This window comes from Myiozetetes cayanensis, unplaced genomic scaffold, assembly GCF_022539395.1.
Source record: "Myiozetetes cayanensis isolate MyiCay16 unplaced genomic scaffold, myiCay2020 scf14, whole genome shotgun sequence".
NCBI lineage: Eukaryota > Metazoa > Chordata > Aves > Passeriformes > Tyrannidae > Myiozetetes > Myiozetetes cayanensis.
Window position 1 is genome coordinate 10,451,948 of NW_026087048.1, and position 24,767 is coordinate 10,476,714.

General features: G+C 42.2%; 1 protein-coding gene across 2 annotated transcripts in view; it reads left to right on the forward strand.

Annotated features, from left to right (window-relative positions):
- Window positions 1-8,328: 8,328 nt before the first annotated feature.
- Window positions 8,329-24,767, forward strand: part of TRPM7 (transient receptor potential cation channel subfamily M member 7) — a 54,707-nt gene continuing 38,268 nt past the window's right edge. The window contains exon 1 of one of the 2 annotated variants that reach the window (XM_050309948.1): window positions 8,329-8,647. In XM_050309948.1, the coding sequence (XP_050165905.1) occupies window positions 8,645-8,647 (3 nt within the window). In that variant the 5' untranslated portion in view covers window positions 8,329-8,644. Of the gene's footprint in view, window positions 8,648-12,572; window positions 12,640-24,767 lie in introns of those variants that run through there. The other variant, XM_050309950.1, reaches the window with a different exon arrangement.

The window sequence follows — 24,767 nt, forward strand, 5'->3', positions numbered from 1 at the left end:
AAGATAGTTGAGTAATTGCTTTGTTCTAACTCATCTCTTTTCTTACTGTGAATGTTCATGGCAAAACAGTTAACACTTCCTAATACCAAGTAAATTAAAAGCCCATGATACAGACCCCTAAATGTGTAGTTGCAGTTTTTATCCGTGTATCCAAGTTAGGATTCTGTTTGTAAGTACCTGTGTGGTAGGTTTGGTGGATTGCTTTTCTCTGGGTTTTTAGTTTTTTTTCTGGGGTGAAGAGCAGGGAACTGAAGTCTGTGAACTGACCTGCATCAGTTTGCCTGGAGTGATCAGCGAGTGCTTGTTGCACGGCTGTTAGTCATGAGCTCTGGGAAAGCACACCTGGCAGAAGTGAGTTAGAAATTGAACACGTGCAGACTTCTTGATGGTAACAAGGTGCTTGCACTCAGCCAGGGAATAGCGCTGCTGAAGCATTTTCAGCTGAAGGTGCTCAGCCTTTGACATGAGGGCAAGAAACAGCCACACCTAGGACATGAAACCCTTGCTGGTTTGGAAATGTTGGCAGGGAAGAAGGTCACTGAACCTGAATACACTTGATATGTGATCCTTGGGACATCCCTACAGCCCTGGGATAGTGTGTTTGTGTGCAACATGTTCTTAAATATTTACAGCCTCTTCTGCTCATACGCTGGAGGTTCCAGTAGCATTGAGTCACAGTAAGTGAGTACTTTAAAAATTCTTGTTTTCTGGTTTAATTTTTCAAGGGAATGGTCTGAAATGTTCTTTGAATTTACTTGTTTTAAAAAAGAAAGAGGTTAAGAAGAACAGGCACCCCTGCAAGCAGCACACTTGTTTTTCACTGTCTGTTCCCCGTGCATTCCATTGTTAGGGCTGCTCCATTTGACACACTGGCAAAACTGTAGATCTCAAAATTGCAAGAAGAGAGGCAGTTTTCTGAGGAAGAGGATGCTTGCCTGTTTAGATCAGTCCAACCTTTACAATACAATTCCATTTAGACACAAGAGTAAGCTTTTCCATGTGAGTGTGCTCAAACACTGGGCCTAAGTTGCACAGAGAGATGGTGGAGTTGGAGTTTCCACCCTTGGAGATAACTCAATGTACAAGTGGACACAGGCCTGGCAGCCTGTTCTGAGCAGAGGGGTTCGAGTAGACAACCTACAGAGGAGCATTCCACCTCTACTGCGCTGATTATTAAGGTGGTTTTGTTTGGTTTTGGGTTTTGTTGTTGTTTTTGTTTGGGGTTTTTGTGGGGTTTTGTTTGTTTTTGTTGTGGGTTTTTGTTTGTTTAGGGTTTTGTTTGAGGGTTTTTTGTTGTTTTTTATTGTTTTCCAGCTTCAATAACCTGCACTTTTTTTTTTATTCATGGAAAAACTGGAATTATATCACCTCAACACGGTTTGATTTTTTTCACTTGGAATAATTTACTTATACTAACCTGTTAGATTTAAACACATTTAAAAGTTGTCTTTGGATTTGCAGTGCTTTCCAAAGCTGAAGCAGTGTTTTATTTTCAAGTAGCCTATACAGCACATTTTCTGAGTGAATGGTTTATCTTTACAATTTTTAAGGAAAGAAGGAGGAGGACAACTCAGACTGTTATCCCTTTTGTCAGAAGTGAGTGATCAAAGTTCAAGGTTTTGTGTTCTTGAGAGAGGTTGATGGTGGAGGCTCAGGTATCTCTGGAATTCCTGTTATTGATAAAGAATGTGCAAGATCCTGTTTCCTTGAATACAGAGGGCATCAAATAGCTGAGAATAGGTTTTTTTGCTTGCAGCTCCAAGACCTTTTAACCAAGAAAGTGTTTAGATCAAAGAGCTTTTAGCTTTTTGTTAGGAGGGTGCTCACAGGTATTCTCTCTGGTTTCTGTTCTCTCTCCTTGCTCTTTGCTCCTCTTTTCTGTTTGGGGCAGTACCAGCATGTTTTGAAGTGTCTTTGCACATTTATTTGTCTTGGACAATAATTTGTACCTCTGTTCCAGTATGGAGGTCATTACTGAGGAGGTTCAGTCTTTTGGACTCTGTGAAAACGAAACAGCCACTGTACCCACCAGCTCAATCCACCAGTGACAGGGATGTAAAACAAGCTGATCTTCTCCTTGTCTGTGTTATGGCCCCACCGACTTTCTGGGGTTGCATTAATGTTGTTTTAACAACCAGATTTAGGTTTGGAAACAAAAAAAAAAAATTAAAGGAAAGGTTTTTGCAGTTTCATCAAAGGTTGAAATGTGCTTGTGCTGGTTCTCCCCATGTTTTGCAGAACTGCTACCACAATGTATCAACCTGTGTATTTATTGTACACGCTTGGGAATACGAGGAAATTCGACAGGTATTGGTACATTTAGAAGTTCAACAATAGCTCAGTTAATTTAATTTCCACCTTTGTTGTGCTGTGCCCCTGTCAAAGCTACAAGGAAAGTGGGCTTCTTTTAAGTAAATATTTCTTTCAAAATGTAATGGAAGCTTATGCTGGGAAATTGACCCATCCTTGTGGATTTAAGGCAACTCCCTGCAGAAAATTAGCAAACAGGTAAGTGAGTATCTCTGTGGTAGCTGATTTCAAAAATAAATTTTATAAGTAAATTTACATTATTGTAATAATGGAACCAAGAGCAAATGCATGCCCACTGGTACCTGGGACAAAGTGGTACTTTTTTTCATGGTCACTGCCAAATAAGAGTTTAAATTTGGACAATTAGGACCAGTCCCATATAAATTAAATTTAAAATTTTACATTTTGATTAAGAGTTACCTATCCCTAAATTAAAATATATATATATATATATAAAAAGAAGCAGAGTTCTGTGAACTTTAGAACTCCCCAGTTTCTAAAATTCAGGCACCTCTACCTCTTGCTGCTTTGCTTGCTGGTTCAGGCAGTGCACTCCTGGAAGGAGATGCTGCAGCTCTGCTTCTTGCACATGGAGCATCTCTGTGCAAAGGCCACCTCACTGTCTGACCACCGTGCACCTGCTCAGCTGCTAACGAATTAAAACACAAGAATTTGTGAGCCCAAAGATTGCAGCAGGAACAATTTTCCCAGGGAAGCTTGAGAAATTCTAAAAAAAAAAATATGGGGGGGAGAAAGTTCAGAAGGAACAAAACTGAGATAAAGTTGTTTTAGTTGCATTTTTAAAGGCGAGCACTGATAAAATCTTGCAAATGACCACCATTATGTTGTAAATGTACCCACACAGTTCCTGGCAGCTACTGGTTTTACACATCTAAATAGAGATGAGTGTGGCACACCCTGGGCAGTTTTGTGCAAGACTTCAGCCTTTGTGGGTTAAGCTCTCAAATGCAGTCTTCTGAGCAGGAAGTAATGTATCATATTCCCAAATACAGGATACACTTACATTTTACTTTAGATGATGGGTTGGGTAATGCGTCTCTCTGTGGAGCATGTGAAAGGACAGATCTCGCATTCAGAACTGCATGTGCTCAGTTAGCTCATTAACTTGATGTCCCTTTCTATTAATAGGGAATATCTTTAATGCAGATTTTAAAACTGGAAAACCCGCCCCCTCAGTTGCCTAATTGGGATGTGACAAGCCATCCTGCCGAGTTGAACTCGAGTTACTCGTTCTGCGCTCTGAGCTTGGTGGTGTTTGGTCATCGGACCCTTTGTGCTGCCATCAGAAAGCCACCCTACAGCCCTTTGCTATTGTTGGTGGTGATTTGCCATTCCCAGCAAAGCACTGAAGGGCTGGGAAGCCTCACATACCATTCCCTGCATCTGCGTTGCAAAGTGAATGGCTGACTTTGCCCTTCGTTAACATCTAAATGCAGTGTTGTTAGAGAGGAGCTGAACTGCACCGGTGGCCTTCACGTGATACCAGATCAGCTCTTTTATCTCCAAAGGCACCTCCATCTTCTCTTTTTATGGCTTTGGTGGCACAGTAAGCTGTCAATGTTACTTTAGTTTAAATACATACATTGCTTGTGAGATTGGAGTCTAAAACAGCTACAGGGAATAATCTGTTTTGTGACTGTTAAATATGCAGAACTAATTTTTTTATATTTTTGTCCTGCTGTATCTTGAATTTACCCTGGATATTATGATCTATTTTTTAAATGTACAGCTAAGTCACTTGTTTCTTTTGAGGGAATGCATCTTCTTAGCTGTTAAAGCTAACACATTGCTCAGACTAAATACTTTTTGCCTTCAAAACCTTGGTATAATGCAAAAAGATTGCTAAACCTCTGGGACCTCTTCAATGGGACTCTGGAGTGTACCACATGCTAACAAAGTAAATTACTAAAATTACTAAATAGTTGAAAAACTGTGAAGTTACACATTTTTTAAGTTTTATTTTCCCTAGCATCAATGGCAAGAAGCCTCCTCTTTTTAGGTTATATTTCCTGAGTGTTGGGTGATTAATAGCAATAGGCTGTTTTTACTTAAGCCCATTTTGAAACAATGTATTTTGAATTGCTACAAAGTTTCATGTTTATAACATTATTTAGTACTGCACAAACTGTTTTCATAAAAAATCAGCAGCACCAGCACTAGAAAAACCTTTCACAAATAATGGAGGGGACTCAGAGTTCCCATTAACCTGTCTCATAGTATAAGTTTTTTCCCTACTTGACAAATTTTGAATTTCATGTGGAAAAAATATATGTATCTTCACTTTGCAGGAGTAGCAGTCAGAATGTAAACTGCTGAGTTTCCACTGTAGCTGAACAGCTGATTTACCTGGATAAATCAGAAATGGACAAACCTGTGTCCAAAGGAAAAAAAAAAAACATTTGGGACAATTCACCCCTGTTTAAAAAATATGAAAAGTGAACCAATTAGAACTCTTTTCTGCCTCAGATTACTTTAGGAAGGGACAAAGGGTTTTCTACACAAAATCTGTTTAACCTTAAGTAGGATATTAACTAGGTCTCCTTATCAGTTGGCATTTGTGACTGATTTAACTACTTGAGTTTCAGCACTTATTTTGAATAACTGCAGAATAGCAGCACCTATCTGGTAAAACTTTTTATAGAATCAAACGAAGTTAAACCCAAGGTTACTTTCATTTAATGGTAACTCATTTCATTTGTCATCAAGAGGAATGCTGTTTTTTTTTTCTGTGCATGAGTCAGTAGTTCATCTATGTGGGGGGTGAGTGAGTAATGAAACAGCAGCATCCTGGCTACTGGATTTTGCAGTATTGAGATAAGGGTTTCCTTAGAGAGGTTTCTCATCCTTTAGCACTTACAGTGAGATCGAGTTGCTGCTGGTTCAATACCATGTAGAACCTATTAAAGTTGACAGAAATTTTACTAGTGCTGGTTATGATTACATAACAAACTCAACATAACATGTCAAGGACAGACTGGTAGCTTAATCTGAGATATAAAAATGAGATACAGGAGCCACATAACAAAAGGGGTTTTGTTTAAACCAGTTATATTCCATTTGAGATAGCAGAAGCTTGCTTCAGGTTAAAGGTCCTTAAATGCAATGAGGTATCAAATAATGCTGCATTATTTCCTTGTCATTCACAGCTGTTGATTTAGAAGGAGATATCAGAGGAGTTTTGAGTTGACTGTTGGTGTGATTGAAAGGTAACACTTATTGTGACAAAAAGCAAATATTTATCCTACTGCTCATCCCTCTAAGGCTGAGGTACAGTGATTCACGAGATTTAACATCTGAATGTACAAGGATTCACCATTTGGATGACTAACTCTGCTAGCTTAGGGTCAAATCGTGCCGTGTTCTAGATGGCTGATCCAAGTAATAAGAGGAGCTAAGGTGACCTCCTTGGGCCACCTGCCACCACTGCCAGGTCACAGGGATGTATCTCACTGTGGCACTGTGTCCTGCCCCCCTTCCCAACACTGGGAAAGCTGATGCTCCCCCGGACAGCATGAGGCAGAGAGGATGTTGATGACTCATTTTCCTTTCATTTTCATCACAAGCTGTTCCAGTGAAACAAACGTGCTCTCTCTCCGTCTAAGCTTATCACAGTTAAACTCTCAAACAATTTGATGTCAATCTCTCTACAGTTTTGCAGGATCAACAGGAAAAAAAAAAAAAAAAAAAGCTTGGAAATTCCTCACCTCAAGCATGGGACTTGATGATCTCAGAGGTCTTTTCCAACCTAGTTGACTCTGTGATTCTGTGTTCTCCTAAACTTAACAGCTTGTCCTAGAGAAGATTCCTGTTCAGGCTGGCCTCCAGCTACTTTTTCCTAATTTCCTTGCTCCTTCTAGGTCTTGGGTTTACAAATATGAAATTTAGAGGCCAACATGATAACCAGTATAGCCCAAATATTACTGTGAGACTGAGATGAGATGAAGTTACAGAAGAATTTGCCCATTAACTTAATGTGGAATGTGAGCTTCAGATAATTAATTAATTAGAAAGAGAAGAATAGGAAGAGAGGAAGCAGGAATGGGGTAACTTCTCAGAAATCCTTTATGGTGTTAACTGAGGAATTCAGAAATCCCCCACTTTCTCTGCTTTCCTTTGGAAAGTTCTTGAATCATCTCCAAAAAAAAAAATTTACTGGGCTTCCACTGCTCCTTCTGTTCCTGCTCCCTAAGCCAAGAACTAGCACATGGGAATTCAGGCAGGAACAAGTAGCTGCAGATCAGCAGGCTTGGGACTGCAGTAAGAGAATAAATGTAGCCTGGTCGTTGTGTGATCTTGTACTCAGAACTAATTTTAACTTTTTCCTGGAAAAGCTAAATTTTCCTATTCTATGAAAATTGAGAGTCCTAGGAACCTAATTTTCATATCTATGTAAAACAGCGCGAATTCTTCAGAAGTTAAAGCAAGCATTAGGAACTCCCTGCAGCAACATCCTAATGTGAGCTGCGTGCCGCAGGTGCTGGGTCTTCTCAGATTTGCACCCATTGTTTGCAGCGAGGGGGTCCTAATACCAGAATTTACAACTGGACTTGCCCTGCTAAGTGGCTGTTAATGCGAGGACGCGTTTTGTTTCTTGTTATCTACAGTTCTGTTTAAACTTGCAGCTGCCCCTTCTGCTGCCTTTTTGTTTGTTTGTTTGCTTATTTTTAAAGCTTGGTTTGATTTTTGATCATCCCTGTCTAATAATTGGAGTGTGTTTAATGAATTGGGTAGTGTACCGGCCCTCAGACTCTTAAGATACTGTTTCTGTCATGCTGTGGCTCATCAGTTTTTGGTTGTCTGAGCAGAGCCCTGTTACCTCGTGATGCACAAGCCAATGGTTCAGGTGTGAGCACACACTGTCAGCCCAGCCCAACACTGTGGCAGAGTTAACATTGGCATTTTGCAGCAAGGGGAGGCAGATGATAATTGGTTCAAGAACTCACAACAGCTGACAAATGATCAGGCCTGACAATGAAAAATCAAAGGTTTTAAATAATTTGAATGTTTGAATGGAGTTTATACATAATTACTGCTCTTGTATGGCTACGGCATTTTAAAAATGGTACCAGGACCTCTGAGCCAGATTTAACTCACTTTTCATCGTGAAGGAAACACTGAACTATTGAACTGCATATGTCGTAAATTAAAAATTAATGACTTAACATAATACTAAATATATATTTTAGATGTGAGATTTTTCTAGGACATCTTTAATTTTTTTTTGTTTAGGGAACACAAAAAATTCGAGCCACGCTTAATCTCTCTTCCCTTACAAATGCTGTCTACTGTAGCAGAAAGTTTGTTGCAAAAGATAATGACACATGTAGTAGAAATTATTGTATGAGCCCTTTCGTTTGTGGTACCGATTTTCTAAGTTTGCGGATGGTATATAGGAACAAAAAGACAAGGTCCCTGCCCTGGGCAGTTCCTAATCTAAACTGGGAACTGAGTTGATTGAAGTGAAAGAAATGCATCCACTTTTTTCCTTCCAAAACGAACCTCCCTTCAGTTTCGCTCAACCCAGTTACAGGATTCGGGCACTGCCATGCGTAAGCAGGGCTGGTGAACAAATCTTGAATGTTCCCTGTTCTGTCGCTCAAATAAGGAATAACGCGAGTCTTTTTCCCGAGGCAGCAGCGGGCGGGGATGTGCCCCTGCCCGGGCTGAGGTGACACCTCGATACCGGGAAGCGGGGCCCCGGTCCCTGCCCTGGGGGACCGATGCGAGGCCCACGTCGTGGCGGAGGTTGCGGGGCGCGGAGCCCCCCCCTGTGAGCCGCGCGTTCCCAGCCCGGCGGGTTCCTGTCCCGGGAAGGTCCGTTTTTAACCTCTCCGCCGTTACCTCCCCAGCACGGCCGCTGCCCACCGGCAGCCACTGCCACCTTCCCGGGGCACCTCGGGGCTCCCCTGCCGCTCGGAGGGGCCGGGACACCCGCGCTCCTCCCGGCCGGGCAGCACCGCCCCGGCCGCCCCCTCCTCCCCGGGGGCGGTGCGCGCTGACGCGGCAGCGCCGCGGCTCCTCCACCGGCCGAGTCGCACAATTATGAGAAAGAGGCGCCGGGCCGAGACCGCCGCCAGCCCTGGGTCCCGGTGTGGAGCCGAACCAGCGCCGTCCTCCGCACCCCGCGCCTCCCTTCGCCCCCCGTGCGCCGTCCTCGCCCGGCCGCTCCCCACCCAGCGCTCCGCTGCCGCCGAGCCCAGCCCCGATAGATGGAGACAGGCCCCGCCACCGCCGACGCCGAACCACGAGCAGGAGCTGCCCGGCGAGAGGAGAACCAGAGTCGGCGCCGAGACCCAGCCCGGCCCTGAGGAGAATGGTGAGGGTTTTGGGGTGCCGCGGCGGCGGGGCCGGAGCGCCCGGCGGGGCGGGGGAAGGGACGGGCCGGCCGGCTCAGACCTGTCCCAGCCGGCTGCCGCGGGTCTGGCCGCCCCGAGCCGCCTCCCCGCCCGGCGAGGGGGAAGTGGGGAGCGGGGACACCCCCCGGGCTGTGCCCCCAGCCCGCAGGGGAGGCTCGGGCTCCGCGGGGCCGGGCCCCAACACCCGGAGGGCGCCCCGGCGTGCCCCGCTCATCGCTCCCCGCCCGCGGGCCCGGCCGGCAGCGCCCCGACCCGACCCGACCCGACCCGACCCGCGCCGCCGGGCGAGGCTCCCGGGGCCGCTCCCCCGGGCACCCTCCGCGCCCCGGGCAGCGCCGGGTCCCGCGGCCGAGGGAGCGCAGTGCCGGGGAGCGGCAGCGCCCGGGGAGTGCTCCGGCCGAGCGCTGCCCTGCCCGTCGCGGCGGGTTGGTGTAACACCGGCATCACACGGCGCGCTGTGCGTTCTCTCTGGGCTGCAGCAGCTCTCCCCTTCTCATCTTTCCGCCCAGTGAACGCGTTTGTTTGTTTGTTTGTTTTTTGGTTTCTGCGTGTTGCCATGTACAAGGGAGCATATAAACACTTACAGAGCGATGTGTGAGCGTCCATAAAGATACTCAATTTTAATTCCAGCTCTTTCTTCTGGCTGCTGTTCGTTTCTTTATCCTTAGTTGATACTTACAGAATTTAGGGTGATTCATCACATCAAATGCTTTCAAATGATTTTGAAAATCTAAGTGTGGATTTCTACGGTCTGTTTGAAGACCTGGTTACCTTTGTTTCATTTTAAATAAAAGTCTTTTATTTCACGGTATTTTGTTCCAGCGCACAAGGATTCAATGCCCATCAGTTCTTCCATTTCTGAGTATATCTGTGAACTGTGTGGAAATGTGGGTTGTCTTTTTCTAGAATCTGCAAATCCAGCACTCCCCTAGGAAGAAGCTGAAAATGCAGCCTTCTGTTCTGACTTGAAAGAGTGCTTGGCATCTCCCACTTGTGTGGTACTTGCTCTTCTCAACTGAAGTGATTTGGTGTTGGGTTTTTTCTGTTTGTTTTTAGTTCTGGAGAGTGGAGTTTTTTGTTTGGTTTCTTTTTTTTTTTGGTTTAGCTCTGGAGGGTTTTTTGGTGCTGATATAGCCTGGAAATGTACAAATTGGTTTTAGCTATCATAGATTTGTAAACTCGAGGCTCAGCAGTTTTTCTGTCATTGTAATGCATTTGCAATGTTTTATGTTTGCCGTGTATTTACTAAATATTTTGAAACCATCGTTTAACAGGTGTTTTGCCTGAGTTGAATATAGGACATTTTATGCAAGTTGATTTTGTTAAAAATTTCCCTACTGCTCCATGACTATTCAGTAGCTTTGAATAATTGCTGGACAGTGTCCAACGTTAAATCAGGAATTATTCTAAGGAGTGAAGTCGTTCAGTGTGGCAATTCCGGCTGTTCAGTCTTTTTTTTTAAATGTGTCTGTGTGGGTGAGATAAGTGTCTGCTAGATGATCCTTCATACCTTCTGCTATGAGGCCATTCTTGACTTTGCTGTTTCAAGTGTGGGGGGGAAACCTTTGTGCATGTGGAGCTGTTTAGGCTGGATTTGGACTGTTTGTACCAAAGTCTCCTGATGTTGTACTTTGATTTTTTTTTTCTTATACAAAGGCACCTTGAAACATCACTTTGCATTTGACAGTTATCTCACTTGTTTAAAGATACTGTATCAGATCATCTACTGCCCCACATGGGTTATCTTGGAGAGAGTTACTCCTTTGTGTTTTAAACTTTCATTTCTTTTCTTGTCCCTCGAGGCTGTGCCTGACTAGTCCTGCTGCATTACCATTTTGTCTTACCACATCAGTCCTGCTCTCTCTGCTCTGCTGGTGGCAGACTGCAGCATCCAAAGTCCTCTCTTTTCTCGTAGTTGTCTTTGCCACATGCTGTGCTTCCTTTTCCTGGAAACTTTGGACCAACACCCTAACTTTTCGAGCTTCTCCTTCATGTCACTTCATAAGGTGCATTTCTGTTGATCGTTCAGTCCTTGTGGATGGTCATGACAGATGAGTATTTTCTGAACAAAATAATATTGTTTTGCACTTAAATAATAATGCTGACACAGCAGAGTGTGGCCATACTGGTTTATGATTTGATGTCAGTAATGTTGCAAATACATCTTTAAGAGGACTTGTCAGAAACGGTGTGTGAAGGGAGATGCTTTTAAAGTCTAAATCAGTGTTGTTGATAGAATTTTGCATAGTAAGTTGATTTTCTTTTCCAGAAAGACCCTGATTAGCCTAATTAGGAGTTTATTACATAACTATACTAGCAGTGACACCTCTACTAAACCTCTGATGCTGTCAATATATTGTCTGAAATAAACCCAAATTTGAAGTTTTAGTCTTTAAAGACTTGAGAATGGATTTTTAAATTGTAGCTTATGCTTTGAAATACCAAGACAAAATGAAATTACAAAATTATACTTCTCATGCCAATATACCTAGCCTGACAATTATATATTTGTCTTTTTTAATTGGTATTTATTTCTGTTGGAATTCTCAATTTCTTTCAACAGTGTCTGCTTTGGTGGCAATGTTTGTGTGCCACATTAATTTGCTGAAACAAGTAACGTTAGTTCTTTGTCCCTCTTTTTTAAAGGCAAACCATTTTCAGAATGAAAGTTTTGTTTTTAAGGTGATGTTTCTTGTTTCTGTGAATAATTCCATCCTGGTGCGTTTAAACTTAATTGGCTGAAATTTCAGCAGTTGACTTTTCATCCGATAAACTACCAAATAATCTCACTCTCTGTGTGTATTTAGATAAGATACTTATAAGATTATTCAAGAAATGTCACTTTTTACCTCTGATACTGGCAAATAGTTATGGCCTCTGACAAGTAAGTCTATGTGCTTTGTTGGTTCTACAAAAAGTAGTCCACTTGACCTGTGGTAAAACTTGAACATTTGTTGCACACTTACTTTGTGTTCCCTGGCCCGAAACCTTTCTCCTCTATTGTAGTCTCTGCAGACTTGTTATTATCCTTTATTTGATTTAATCCCATCACTTTTGCTCACATAATGAGAATGTAGAGGTGATGGTGTCATGTTAATATATCATGATACAACCTCTGCTGAAAATGATCCACCTAATCCTTGGTTTCTGTTATTTTTATTACAGCAAGCTTGGCTTTTCCTTTGCTTAAATTGTAGGTGTTTTTTTGTATTTCAAGTAATAGAAAGCTAATCTAACAAAAGGAACAGAAAAAGTAAACCCCCAAAACCTTTGTATTGGCAAGCTCCACTCCCTGGCCTGGCTCAGCACAGGAACCCTTTGGAACCGCTGCTGCTGTGCAGGGGGGGAGATGGGATGTGCAGGAGGGGAGGTGGGATGTGCAGGGGAAGGTGGGATGTGCAGGAGGGGAGGTGGGATGTGCAGGGGGGAAGGTGGGATGCAGGGGGAGGTGGGATGTGCAGGAGGGGAGATGGGATGTGCAGGGGGAGAGGTGGGATGTGCAGGAGGGAGGTGGGATGTGCAGGGGGAGAGTTGGGATGTGCAGGAGGGGAGGTGGAATGTGCAGGAGAGGGCGGTGGGATGTGCAGGGGGGAAGGTGGGATGTGCAGGGGGGGAGGTGGGATGTGCAGGAAGGAGATGGGATGTGCAGGGGAGAGGTGGGATGTGCAGGAGGAGGTGGGATGTGCAGGGGAGGTGGGATGTGCAGGAAGGGAGATGGGATGTGCAGGGGGGAGGTGGGATGTGCAGGGGAGAGGTGGGATGTGCAGGGGGGGAGGTGGGATGTGCAGGAGGTGACTTGTCTGTTTGGTAGCAGCCTGTCATTGAACAGTGTGGTCGAGCACACCCGCCCTGCTGCTTCTGCCTGGGTGGCTCCACAGACCCGAGCAGGGCAGCAGTGTCACCATCCCAGCTGCTCCACTGATGGAAGGAATGCTATTTTCCTTGAGGAGTGGTGAGTTCTTTTCGGCCTTTACACCTGTGTTTTGCTTAGCATGTAAAGTAGGTGTGAGCCGTTTCAAAGCAGGGACATGAGCCACTTTCTTTAACTACCAGGTTTGCTGGACCCACAGTACAGCTGGAGGTTGTTTTCCCCCCCAGCTGCTCTAATTCTTGCAGGGAAGAAAGAACAATGCTGGTTGTCTAACTGCTATTAGGTGAGCAGAGATTTCTTACTCTGTTCTTTCCCAGAAGGAAAGACAAGTGAACTACTGATGGTATAATGAAATATAAAAAACAAGAGAGGAACTGGGATAACTAACATTGTTATCCTTACCTGTATAGGAGTTTCATTTCCTTCCCAAAATTTGGGCAAAAAGTGTTCTGAACCTGTTGAAAATATGGGGAGAAAAATGACTGTGTTGCTGATTGTGGTGTTGATGGTTCTGAAAAAATTCCTTTTGAAAGGACTAGAGTATTGAACTATGGCAAATGGTTTGACAGCATATGGTACAAGGATGTTACAGGATTAGTCTGTAAGATAAATGTAGTGGTTGATTGATTGCCAAGGAGAATTTAAAGTATGGTACCAAACTGACAGCACATTGAAACCTGGTTTATAAGTTATGCATTTTTTCCCCCTTAACTAAAGATAAGGTGACATGTTACTGAAGTGGTAGGCTTGAATTAAACCTTAATTGTGGGAATTTCTGTATGTGGGTTGTGTTTTTTTTTAAATCCTGAAAGTTGCATCACAGTTATGGATTATTTAATACTTATGTCATTAAGAGCAATATGTTTTTTCCTGAAGCCTCTTACAATCTCACTCTAACTTGAACTGTTTCATACATTTTATGTTGTCACATTCTCCGGAATGTTTGCACACTCTGTGTGTATGGCAAACATGCAATTGCTGAGTTAATATACCAACCCATATTTATTTCATTTGATTTCAGCTGAAGGAGGATGCCATATGATTTGTGTGCTGGCATATCTGTTGATTTTTCTACAGCTGTAAAATCAGGATTTTAGAGGCTGATTCAGTAATCAAGTTGATTCTCTGTTGGGCATAGTTGGACAACTGATGTTTTCAGGAGATCATCCAACTTCAGAAACAGCTACTGTAGACCCTCTGTGAACCTTTATTGGTACTTCATCTTCAACCTGTCCATGGAGATCAGTAGTTTACATTCATATACAGTCCCACATGAAGTGCTTACCTTGTTTAAATTCACACGGTGTGTTCTGCAAAGAGCCAATCCACAGTTTCAAGAGTGTAGATGTGTGCTTATAGTTTGTCTACATCTGACAGTTGTGCACATGTGAATCTTACCAGTGTCTAAACTTCCTGCTAGTAATTGTACCAGCAAGAATTTGATGAGCTTGTTTCTGAGTTGGAGAGCACTGGAGCTCTTTCAAGGTCTGTGACAGACTGGTCAGGCTTTTTGCTTCCTAGTCTTGGATCCCAAAACCTGGTCTGGATGATTCCTGGTGCTATTGGATTCTGTCTTTAATTGTTTACTGCTAATCAAAGCAGACAAAAAAAAAAAAAAGGAGAGAAGCTACAGATTCTGAGAATTGGCATATTTCCATTAAGTTCTGGTTTGCTGATTTTTATTTTTTCTTTTTATTCTTTGCTGGCAACTTTTTGGATGATTACTGCAGTAGTATATTTTTGCTGTGTTACAGTGAAGCGTTCTTGCTTGATAATACTTTCTCAGTTACAGCTCTGAATTAGTTTAATCTAGGTGTTCAGTCTTTTACCATAACTCTGTAATCCTCAAAGCCTGGGAAAGTGTCTGTTACAGCTCAGTCAGTCTTAGCACAATGGTTTTTGTAATTGAATACCAGGTTCTGTTCCATGCTTTGTTCACACTTACCTCTACCCAAAGCAGTACTTATTTTCTTTATCTGATCTACTTGATTCTTGTCACCTCTGCTAAGAGTTTTCACTTTGTAGTCCCCTGACTTGTGCTGGGTGGAATTTGGCAAGGTGTCCCTGGTTGATGGTTCTTACCCAGATGTCTGCTAGTTTTTTCTCTAATGCTGCAGTGTTTTTGTGAAATGTGGACTTGAAAAACTTGGCTCTTAAAATTTAAATTTAATAAATAAATTTATGTTTTTGCCTTCTGCAAATTAATTTCTAGGTACTTTGTTAGGAAAACTCTATTTCACAAGCACTTACTGCTTAAAAATTTCTAGACTTGGGGCACTCTTTAGAGCTAATGTAATTTAGCTGCACAGTTCTTCCCACTGTTACTCTATTGACAGTCTATTTCCTGGCTGACCTGGAGTGCTTGAGATGTGGCTGTGTGTATTGCAGGGCAATAATCTCAGATTACGGATTGTTGTTCAAGCCCTTTGCTACTTGTTCCCACATCTACCAAAACCCTTCTTAAAAGGTGTAATCCAGTCTGAACTCATCTAAACTCTGGCTGTCACCCTTTCACTTGTCTGTTTATGCTTCTCCCTATGCTCAGCCACTATTTTGGGTATCTGAACTGAATGAACTTCTGATCACCTCCTTTTTTTTTTCTGGGATTATTCTGTCGGTCATTTCCCTGAATCGGCTTTCTGTGTGACTGCATAAATGTCGGTGCTGGTATGAGGTAGGGTGGGATCATGTGCACAGGCTTAGGAAGATGGGATTGTGGCACCCCAAACTTGCCAGGAGCTGTGAAGCTGGGTTGGAAGCTTGCTCTGCAGTGCCTGAGAGTTGATTTGTGCCATATATTAGTAAGTGTTTGGTTACCCTGTAAGAGTTGTGTTTGGTGTATGTGAGTGTTTTCTGTGTTGTGCACAGGCTGGATGGAGCTGTGCCATCACAAGTCAGGCTCTGTAACCTCTTCAAAGTGTAAACCAAATGGCATTGTAGGCCTTGCCTAATTGTACTGCAGGCACGTAGTAGCTATTCTTGAGTACTCTTGTACCTAAATTCTTGTTTACAGAGGATGTTTTTCTGACCTGCTTCTCTGAATGTGTGCTAACAGATGCAAGATCATTTGCTTTTACCAGCTGTGCTGTGCTCCAGTCTGTCTTTGTGAACTGAGCTGCATCAAGATGAGTTTGACCCCTTCCATCAAGTTATTTCTGCTGGCAAATGATTCACTGCTGGTAACTTGTCTCGCATAGCAAAATCTTGCTCATTTTTTTTCCTCTGTGTTCTTAATTTGCTGCTTATTTGCCTTTTAGTGGTATTCCCATTCCTGTTTAACTTTCTCAGGAAGATGAACCTGTTTCTTTGGGGTAGGAGAGACCAAAGCTGCATTCTGCTAATGAGCCTGCCAGAGCTCAGCACGGCAGCCGTGTGGAAAAGGTTCAAAGGCGGTCATGCTGATGTGCAACATCGTTAAAGTTGCATGCAGATTGGTTTTGTGGAGGGAGCTTAATGCAGCGTTCTAGCTTGTGGCTAGAGCCAGTCTGAAAAAGCTGTTTGCTCTCCAGGCCTGTCCCTGTGGCTGCTGCGGTCACACAAGTCTTTAGTCAGGTGTAACTTCAGTCACCTGGATAGGTTAAATTATGCATGTGCTTAAGTGACACATGATTGGAGCCTAAAAATACCAGTTGTGTAATTACAGAACTGTTAATCAACTTTCTCTTCAATTATAAGAATCGGTTAATCTACAAGAGTAGGTGCAGTTAATGATGTTTTAAATGCCAGTCTTAACCAGTTTCTCTCATGTTCCCTGGCTGCAGTGTCTTCTGTAGTTTGCAGAATTCTGTTAAACAGCAAATTTAATAAAACTTCAGCTGAAGGCATTGGAAAAGTACATGGCTGAGGGTGGTCTTCTGGCCACAAAGTTTGAGAGATCGATCTTGAAGGAATTCCTGCTCGTGGTAGTAATCTTGCACGGGGGAAAGAGTGATGAATCACTGATCCCATAGCTGAAAAATATCCTACACTACCTTCTAGGAGCTTAGCATCATCTGGTGTGGCAATGCCTCTGGATGCAGAACTAGCTGGAAGAGGATCTCTCCTCCTGATTTCACAAACTCTGGTTTACTGACTCAGTAACTGCTGCTAAAGATGTTCATGGGGTTGTGCTGCAGGCTGACCCATGTGGAGCTTGGGATGGACATACACCTCTTAAAGTGGCATCAAAATGGCTTTGCAACCAGAGGCACTGAAAAGCAAAATATCTCCTTAACTAACCTTCGTCCTTTTAATTTGTGCCAGCTTCAGAAATACTCTTGATGAGGATTTATGCCTTTGCCTCATTAAGCAATTGGTCTGTCTTAGTCTTGGTTTCTTTTATAAAAATCTTATGCAGAAAAATCCCTTTTTAATTTTCAGCTGTAGAAAACCTGTGGTTTGCATACACGCAGTTTCCCCCCGTAAATCTTAACAGCTTTCTGTGCAACTCGGGGACTCTTCACTGTTCTCTTTAACTGTTTCAGATGCATTAGTGAAACAGTGTGGCCTTTTTATGTTACTTATATAGGGAAAGAGGGCGGAGAACACTCATCATCCTTGTCCTGGTTTGGGCTGCCAGCTCGTGTTACAGGTGAAGGGTCTGTGGTGGTGAAGGCTGCTGACAAACAGATCCTTCATCGTGTGAATGGATCGTCTGGTTGTGCTGGGTGTTTTGTAGCCCACAAGAGAAATATTTGGGACTTGTATAATCGCAGTACTTTTCTGGACAATATGATGCAATAAACTTTGGGCTGTGCTTTCTTCCTGGTGTAGAAAATCTGCCATCAGAAAAATCCCATCTTCAGGTTCTAGGAAAATGTTTTCTGGTCACATGCATGTAGGCAATCTGCAGAATACAGGTGGACTTTGCAGAGAGGGGGGGAAGATTATTCACAAAAGCTAATTAGGCAGCAAGTCCCCAGGCTTGCTCAGGGGAGATGGAGGAGGGTTCAAAGCAACTCTTCTCTTTTCTCTGCAAAGAGGATGTAGAAAAATTAGCACTGCTGAGATAAGGTGGTTAGTCTTTTTGGCTATCCTCTTGGGTGTCATTACTGAATTTTTCAATTTTTTTCTAACAAATGTAAAAATCTTACATGTAGGACAAGAAAAATCCTTTGTAATTAATGTATTAGGAGTTGGATTTTAATTATACCATGAATTAGAAAAAATCTTCAATGCCAGATGAGAATGGATGCTACTCTCAAATGCAAGATATCTGCTCACCAAAAGTGTGACCTTAGGCAACACGTTCCTGCTTCACTGGCAGCTCTCTGAGGAATAAAGAAATACAGTCTTAGCTTCCTTTCCTTCCTGAACATCAGGATACATGTGCTCAAAAAAAAAATCACCTCTTGGTGTGACAGATCTGTAGTCCTTTCCTGGGTGCCTGGGGTTGGTGTGCTTTTGGGGATTATTTTGATGTAGCTTGACAGTATGTTTGGATCAGCTCAGCTGTTTTACCAACCCCCTGTATTTCTACTACCAAAGGGGATGTCCTACTTCCCTTGTTCCCACCCTGATCATGGCCATGGGATCCTTTCCTGGGCCTTAGTTTTCTGCCCAGTTTGCATCTGAATCTGTTTGTTCTGACGTCGAATCTACCTCCTTTTTTAGGGATCCCAATCAACCCCAAAGGGTGGGTGCACAGCTGCTGGTGGGAGGGCAGAGTAGTCACTTGCTCAGCTTGTCTTCTCTGACTGCACCCTCACTTTATAATTTGAAGGATTGCATCTGTTAAAGCAAATATTTCCCCTGTGTTTCTTGGCTTTGCCAGGATCTCCACCTCCTTTACTTTTTGTTTCTCTAGAATGATTGTCTTCACTCCTTTCCCAGTGGGCCAGGGAGGAGTCCATCCCAGGTATAAGTCCAGTACAGCTTAGACAGGCCTTTGTGCCACATACCACTCAGCATGGGTGAGTTTTACTGGAACTGAGTATGCTGGAAGAAATGATCATAAATAGAAAACATTTTCCAAGTGCAAGTTGTGCTGTGGTCTCTCAGTATCGTTTAATTAGTTGTTTCCCTCACCCTGCAAAAAAACCCAAACAACCCAAAAAAAAGCAAAAAAAGAAGGTTACTTTATTTCTAAAAATAGTATATTTAGTTTCTGAGTAATTATTTAAATATGTGGTATTTAATGTAGGTGTGCCTCTAAAAGCATCAATAGCTCAAACAACTGTCTGTTCCACTCAAAAACTGAGAGTGGAAATTCTTAGAAGTGCCTAAATAAACATTATATATTATTTGAGGCAGTAATTAGCTGCTTTCACGTTTCCCTTAATAAAGACCCAGTTAAGTTTCTTCTCTGCACTTTTCTAGAGTAAACAGAAACTACTTGAATAGTTTTAGTGGGGAACTTTATCTTCTGATAAGAGTTTAGGTACATGGATGTCTCTAGAATGCTGTCAGGCTACTTCTGCCCTGAGATGAGGGCTGTAGTGTGGTTTGTTCTTCCTTGTCACTCATGGTATTCAGAGAAATATTATTGATCTGTGATAATTAACGTGGGCATAAGACTTCCTGGTTTATCGGGTTTTTGGTGGTGTTTTGGCTGTGGTGGGTTTTTTTGGTTGGTTGGTTGGTTTTTTATGTGTTTTGTTTGTGTGGGGTTTTTTGTTTGTTGTTGTTGTTGGGGTTTTTTTTAAATATATATATTCACAGGGTTGTTTGAGGCCAGCTATGTCAAAAATCCCTTAGTGATAACAAGTTTCCATTGCTCTAGTGAGTTAATAATAGCCTACTTAAGTCAGCAGGCACCAAAATCTTTGCTGTGATGATAGAGAAGTGTATTTCTTTGTATGACATGAAAAATAAGTCACATCTGTAAACTGAGCAGACTAAGAAAGTGGTAGAGCAAGACAAACAGCATCCACCCTTCCAGTTGACTTTTGTAGCTGTAATATGCTTCAGCACCTGGTGCATTAATCAGATGTTCATGCACTTCATGAACCAGAAAGGGAGGACCTTCCTTAAATCTGCAGTTCAAACGCTGCTGGAATACATCCCTTGCATCAGGGGAAGGAGTGTGCAGCCTGTTTGCTGTCTCTGAATAGCGGCTGCCAGAGCTGAGCTTTCTTCATCTGGGAACAAATTGGAAGCAGATCGAGGGCAGGATTAATTATTTGACTGGTCTGTGAGCCTTTTCCTACTACTGGATTTCCAGAGGTGGCCGCCACTGACTTCTGTCTTGCATCTAAGACTTCTATTCCCTGTGTGATGGGGAAGGAACTGGAGGTTGCTTGAGGAGGACAGCCACCAGATTCAGGCTGTGTGAGTTGTTTTACCTCCAGAAGCTTGCCCCAAGCCTCATTCCTTCCAAAAATAACCCCAGAGTTTATAGGATTGTCTGTACAGCCTCTCTGGCTCGTGCAAGGTAAGCCCTGCACTTGCCAGAAACGCGATGTATGAACCAAACTAATACTTTGGTGTGGAGTAAATCTGGTGAGCCAGGAAGTGCAGAGGCTTCAGCAGCCAGCACAGTGTGTCCCATGGGTGCCTGTGGGAAGGACCAGGGAGAGTGACCATCCTTCATACCCACAGAAATGCTTTGACCCACTTGAAAAGGCTTGGCATCGTCCTGTGCCTGCCGGTGAGTAGGAATGCTGACTCTGCCTTCCTGCTGCGCTTATTTAGGAGTGTGTGTAGGCTTGCAATCTGCATCAATGTAACATCAGAACCATTGCAGGCTGCAGCTAAATCATTGGTGCTGGGAGAGGTGGGGAGGATGCAGACTATACAATTGTATCACTGTAGATAAGGAAAAGTAGGCTGTGTGTTTAAAAATGTGAGAGATTTGGGGTCGGTTTATATGGGTCATGCAACATAACTAAAAATGGATTTTAAATGAGGGAACCTGTCAGAAAGAAGAGGGCACTGTATGACAGGCTTGAAAACATTCCTATGTATTTTTGCCATGCATTTTTTTCCAGTTTTTGAATCTCATTCGAACAAAGTGGATATTAAGAGGTAAAACAGAGGTGACTGAAAAACTGTAGCTGTATTTTCCTTGCCCTTACTACCACATGCTCCCTTTCTGTCCTTTTCATTCATCTATTGTTGTAAATTTTAGGAAGTAAAGAATTATTATTTTCATCTCGTTTGAAAGCTTAGTGGTTTATTGCTTCTAGGTCATAACTCTGGTATATGTTTTGAAATGCTTTTTCGTCTCTGAGCTCACAGGAAATAATTTATAGGTTCTTTAGCAGGGCTAAATTTTTTTAGCTTGGTATTTCATTAGTTGGGAGGATTGCAAACGTAAACTCTTTTGAAATTAATTTTCTTACTCCAATTTACAGCAATGAAACTGGTTTACCTTCTGCTGTGTTTTCCTTTTCTTACCAAAATTCCAAATTCCGTCCATGAAAGTTGTTGGGAAATAAAATACATTTCTCTCTCTGCTTCCCCTTGGCTTTTCTGAAGGCATATTCAGGAGCAGCAGTGCCATCTGCTCTGCTGACACAGTCTCAGGGAGTTTCTGATTTTGGCAAGTTTAATTATTGTATCTGTTGTAATTGGACATTTAACTCTGAGGGCGTTTATTGTTATATCAGCTGAGAAAAAGGCAGTTCAAAATTCCACCAGTGTGCACGTGTCTTCTGAAATCAGCTGATGGTTTGTTCTGCTGTAACCTGAGCTATCTCTTACTTTAGAATCAGCTATGAAATGTTTTCAAGGTGAATTTTAATATCTGTTTTATACCCTGTACGAATGGTGTATGCACTTTATAAGATTTGATAGTTTCTAAAAAAGAGAAGCAATTTTATGGCTGGTCTAACTGCAGAGCAGCATGCACCTTCACATATTAAATACATTTATTTAAAGATGTGCTGCATTTACTCTGAATTTCCCACTGAAAGACCTGTATTGCAGTTAGAAGACAACTTTCCCAATAATATGGGTTAAGTGAATTGAGATTGAATGTAATAAAAATATCCCACAAATATTAGGTCTGGGGTTTTTTTCTGGTGTGTCAGAGTTAAAGGTAATGACTTCATAATGCTAAATTCTGTACATCGATTTAGGGTATTCTGAATTAAATGAATCTGCAAAAAAAAAAAATCCCTAAAGTACTGAATTATATGCTTTGTAATTATACGGTGAAACAATTCTCACAGAATCAGCCTGCTCTTCAAATAGCAGATTGCAATAATTTTCATAAAGTTTGAGAGAACTCTAAAAAATCCCTTTTTTGACAAATCCCAGTCACTCTTTGCATCCAGAACTGCACGTGGGTTCGGTGAGTTCTGTGGTGGCTTTGTTACGTCAGAGAAGAACTTGATGAAACAATAGCTACTCTGTTAGAGACCTGGATTGCTGTGAAATCTGTTCAGAGCAAATCTCCTGAACTGTTTCATAAAGAATAGGATTGTGGAAGGTTTGTTTTCGGCACTAAGGGAGCCATTGAGATGAAGATTCCTATCGTTGCTTGCGGCTCATTTGAGGTTTCCTTCCCGTGAGCAGGAGAACTGATAGAAGGCTTTCTCTGACTGCCCTTTTTCCTTCCCTGCTTCAACAGTTTTTTATTTAAATAAAACCAGTATTTTTTTGCTGTCAAGCAGTGTATTTTCAGGGCTGTGGCAATATTTTTTGGTTTCTTAAGGGTCAAGTGAAGTCGGGTGAACTGCTCTGCTCAGAACAGGATCTTCAGCATAGCAGAGACACCTTTCGTGCATGATGGGTCTGTCTGAGTCTGAGTTGGTGACAGTCTGTGACCAAGAGATGCCCCAATGCATTTGGGAAAAAGAGATAAATGAACCAACTTTTTCTTGTGGATGAGGCAGGTAGCTGTTACAGAATAATAACGAAGTAGTCCTGATGGAGGCAGCTGGTAAAATATCCTTGCACAAATATTTTCATTTGTACTGGATTAAACAACAGTTAAGATTAAAGCTTCTCATTTAGAGTGACATATTTCACAGGGATACATTAAAGCACTGTATAAATATCTTTTGACATTGTGGCAATATCTGAACCTATCTGTGTTTCCACTACTGCACATATCCATACTTTTTTCAGAAGTTAGTACAAAAAATTGGTGAGGTTGACTGATACTGTAGTTACTGATTGAGGAACGAATTCTGTAGGTGTTTTGTGCATTCTGTGGACAGACAACACTGTCATTCTTCCTCGGAAAGTCTTAAATACAGTTTGTAATACTAGCTGGCTAAATGCTTTGTTCCCCCCTCCCCCCTTTTAAAAAACAAAAGAAAACAAAAAAAACCCCAGACAGAAATTATAGAAATATGTAATTCTAAATTGAAGGGAAAGCAAGTAAATTAAATGCCTGGGGTTTGCTGGAGCCAAGAGTTTAAAACAAATGTTAGCAAGTACATGGCATCAAACTACCTAACTTTTCCTTTTTTCTCCCATCTGCTTATTTACTTAAAGCTTGCTGAAGTTTTGAAGACTTTCCTCCAATGCTAAATGTTTCCCTGAGGAACTAAGTTTTGTGCTCTGCTAGTTTTTAAATACAGAGTTGGAAATATTTTCTTTAGTAAAGAGACATAACTGTTTTTTAGATAACTCTCCCCCCCCATACCCAATGGCTCAGTTACTCAGCTCATCCTGTGGTGCACATTTTCAGTGTCAGTCCGTTCATTTGTGCTAAGAACAAGTGTGCTTTGCCTGCAGTGTGGTGCTCAGTGCCTTAAGGCTTTGAAGTGCCTGCTGGAAGTCTTAGCAGTGAGAACGAGCATGCATTTTATTTATGGCACCCCTTCCCACTGGAAGCTTTATGAATTCCAAGCTCCTTGATGTGCGTTAACTGGATGTTGTATTTATCGCGGTTGTTTGGCTTTATTTGGCTTTATTCAATGTATTGAGCATAAAAGCAGGAGGCTTTATGAGGTTTGTGTGGAATTTCTGCCTTTCAGCTCTAGCTGCAGGAGCCCAGTGCTGGGCAGGGTTAGTTGTCTGGGCAGGGATCACAGGTCAGTCCCATGGGGTAGCACGTGTTTGGCTGATGGAGGGGGTTTCTCAGATAAGAGATCCTCTGCTAAATCACAGAAAGAGTGTGTGCAGCATGTATAGTTACATAAGAAGCAGTAACTTCAAGTTGGAACATTGTCAGTGGACATTTCCTTGAATAGACAAGCTAAAGGACGCTCTTGGTACAGAATGTCTCTCAGAAATGTTTTGAAATTTATCTTGTTGGCTGTGACCTAGACAGATAGGACTCCTCTGTGGCTGTGCTAGCACGACTAGTCCTGCTTGCAGAGTTTCCACTGTGTCCTCTTGTTTTCAGGCTTGCTGAAACCTCCCGTGTGTTTTCTTTTGTTCAGGTGGAAAATAAACTTTTTGGGAAAATTTGAGACGACGGGGAAAGAATAGAGAGCCTGTATTGATTTTTACTTAAAGGACAAATAAAATTGGAAGATCTGTTCCTTTTAAAAATATTGCATGTATTGAACTGCTTTATGGTGTAAGCAAAGATTTAAGGGAGGAAATACGAGATGGTGTAGAAAAGTGATATGACTTCTAAATTTGAAACTCAGGTCTGTGCAATCAGTAACTGAAATCTCCACTATCAGCCTTCCACAGGGGTTGCAGTTTGGAAAATTATTTTTCAATCCAGGTCGTTTTCCTGATTCAACAGGTCAGGTTTGTTGATAAACTGTCAGCAGACCTGTGGGTTGGTGTGCACTGTTGCAGGCTCCAGAGTGAGATATTTGGGATGAGTTAGATTTTAGTTTTGTAACAAATATTGTGACAATATTGTAACTTATTGGAAATACTGGAACTCATGAGCTACCAACAGTATACAGTATCACAGAAGAGCAGAAAGAATAAACTGGGAACCCTTTGTACATGAAAAAGTTTGGGATGGTCAGCTATACAATATATTTATAGCTGCCATATTTTCCTTAATTGAAAGTCATGGGAGTCATTTTGAGATCTTGCTGAGTAGGCAGGCTGGCTTTCTATAGAGGAAATAATTCAGACCAAGTTTATTCGGTAAACTCAGAGAATTTCACAATACTTTGATAAGGTTTTGCCATACAATTGTGCCCCAGTTGCTGCCCTGCTAAAGTTAGTTGTCTTCCTATTTTAGTGTGTTGAATGAGAGGCTCTTAGAAACACTCAAGTGAGCTGAAGGGGGGAGTGGTTGTTTTTTTTTTTTCCTGAGATCTGATCTCATACTGTACTTTGATTGGTTTTTTTTTTTTTTGTAACCTACTATATGCAAAACCCTAAATGATAGTTTGTGGTAAAAGTTTCATTCTATGAAGAGC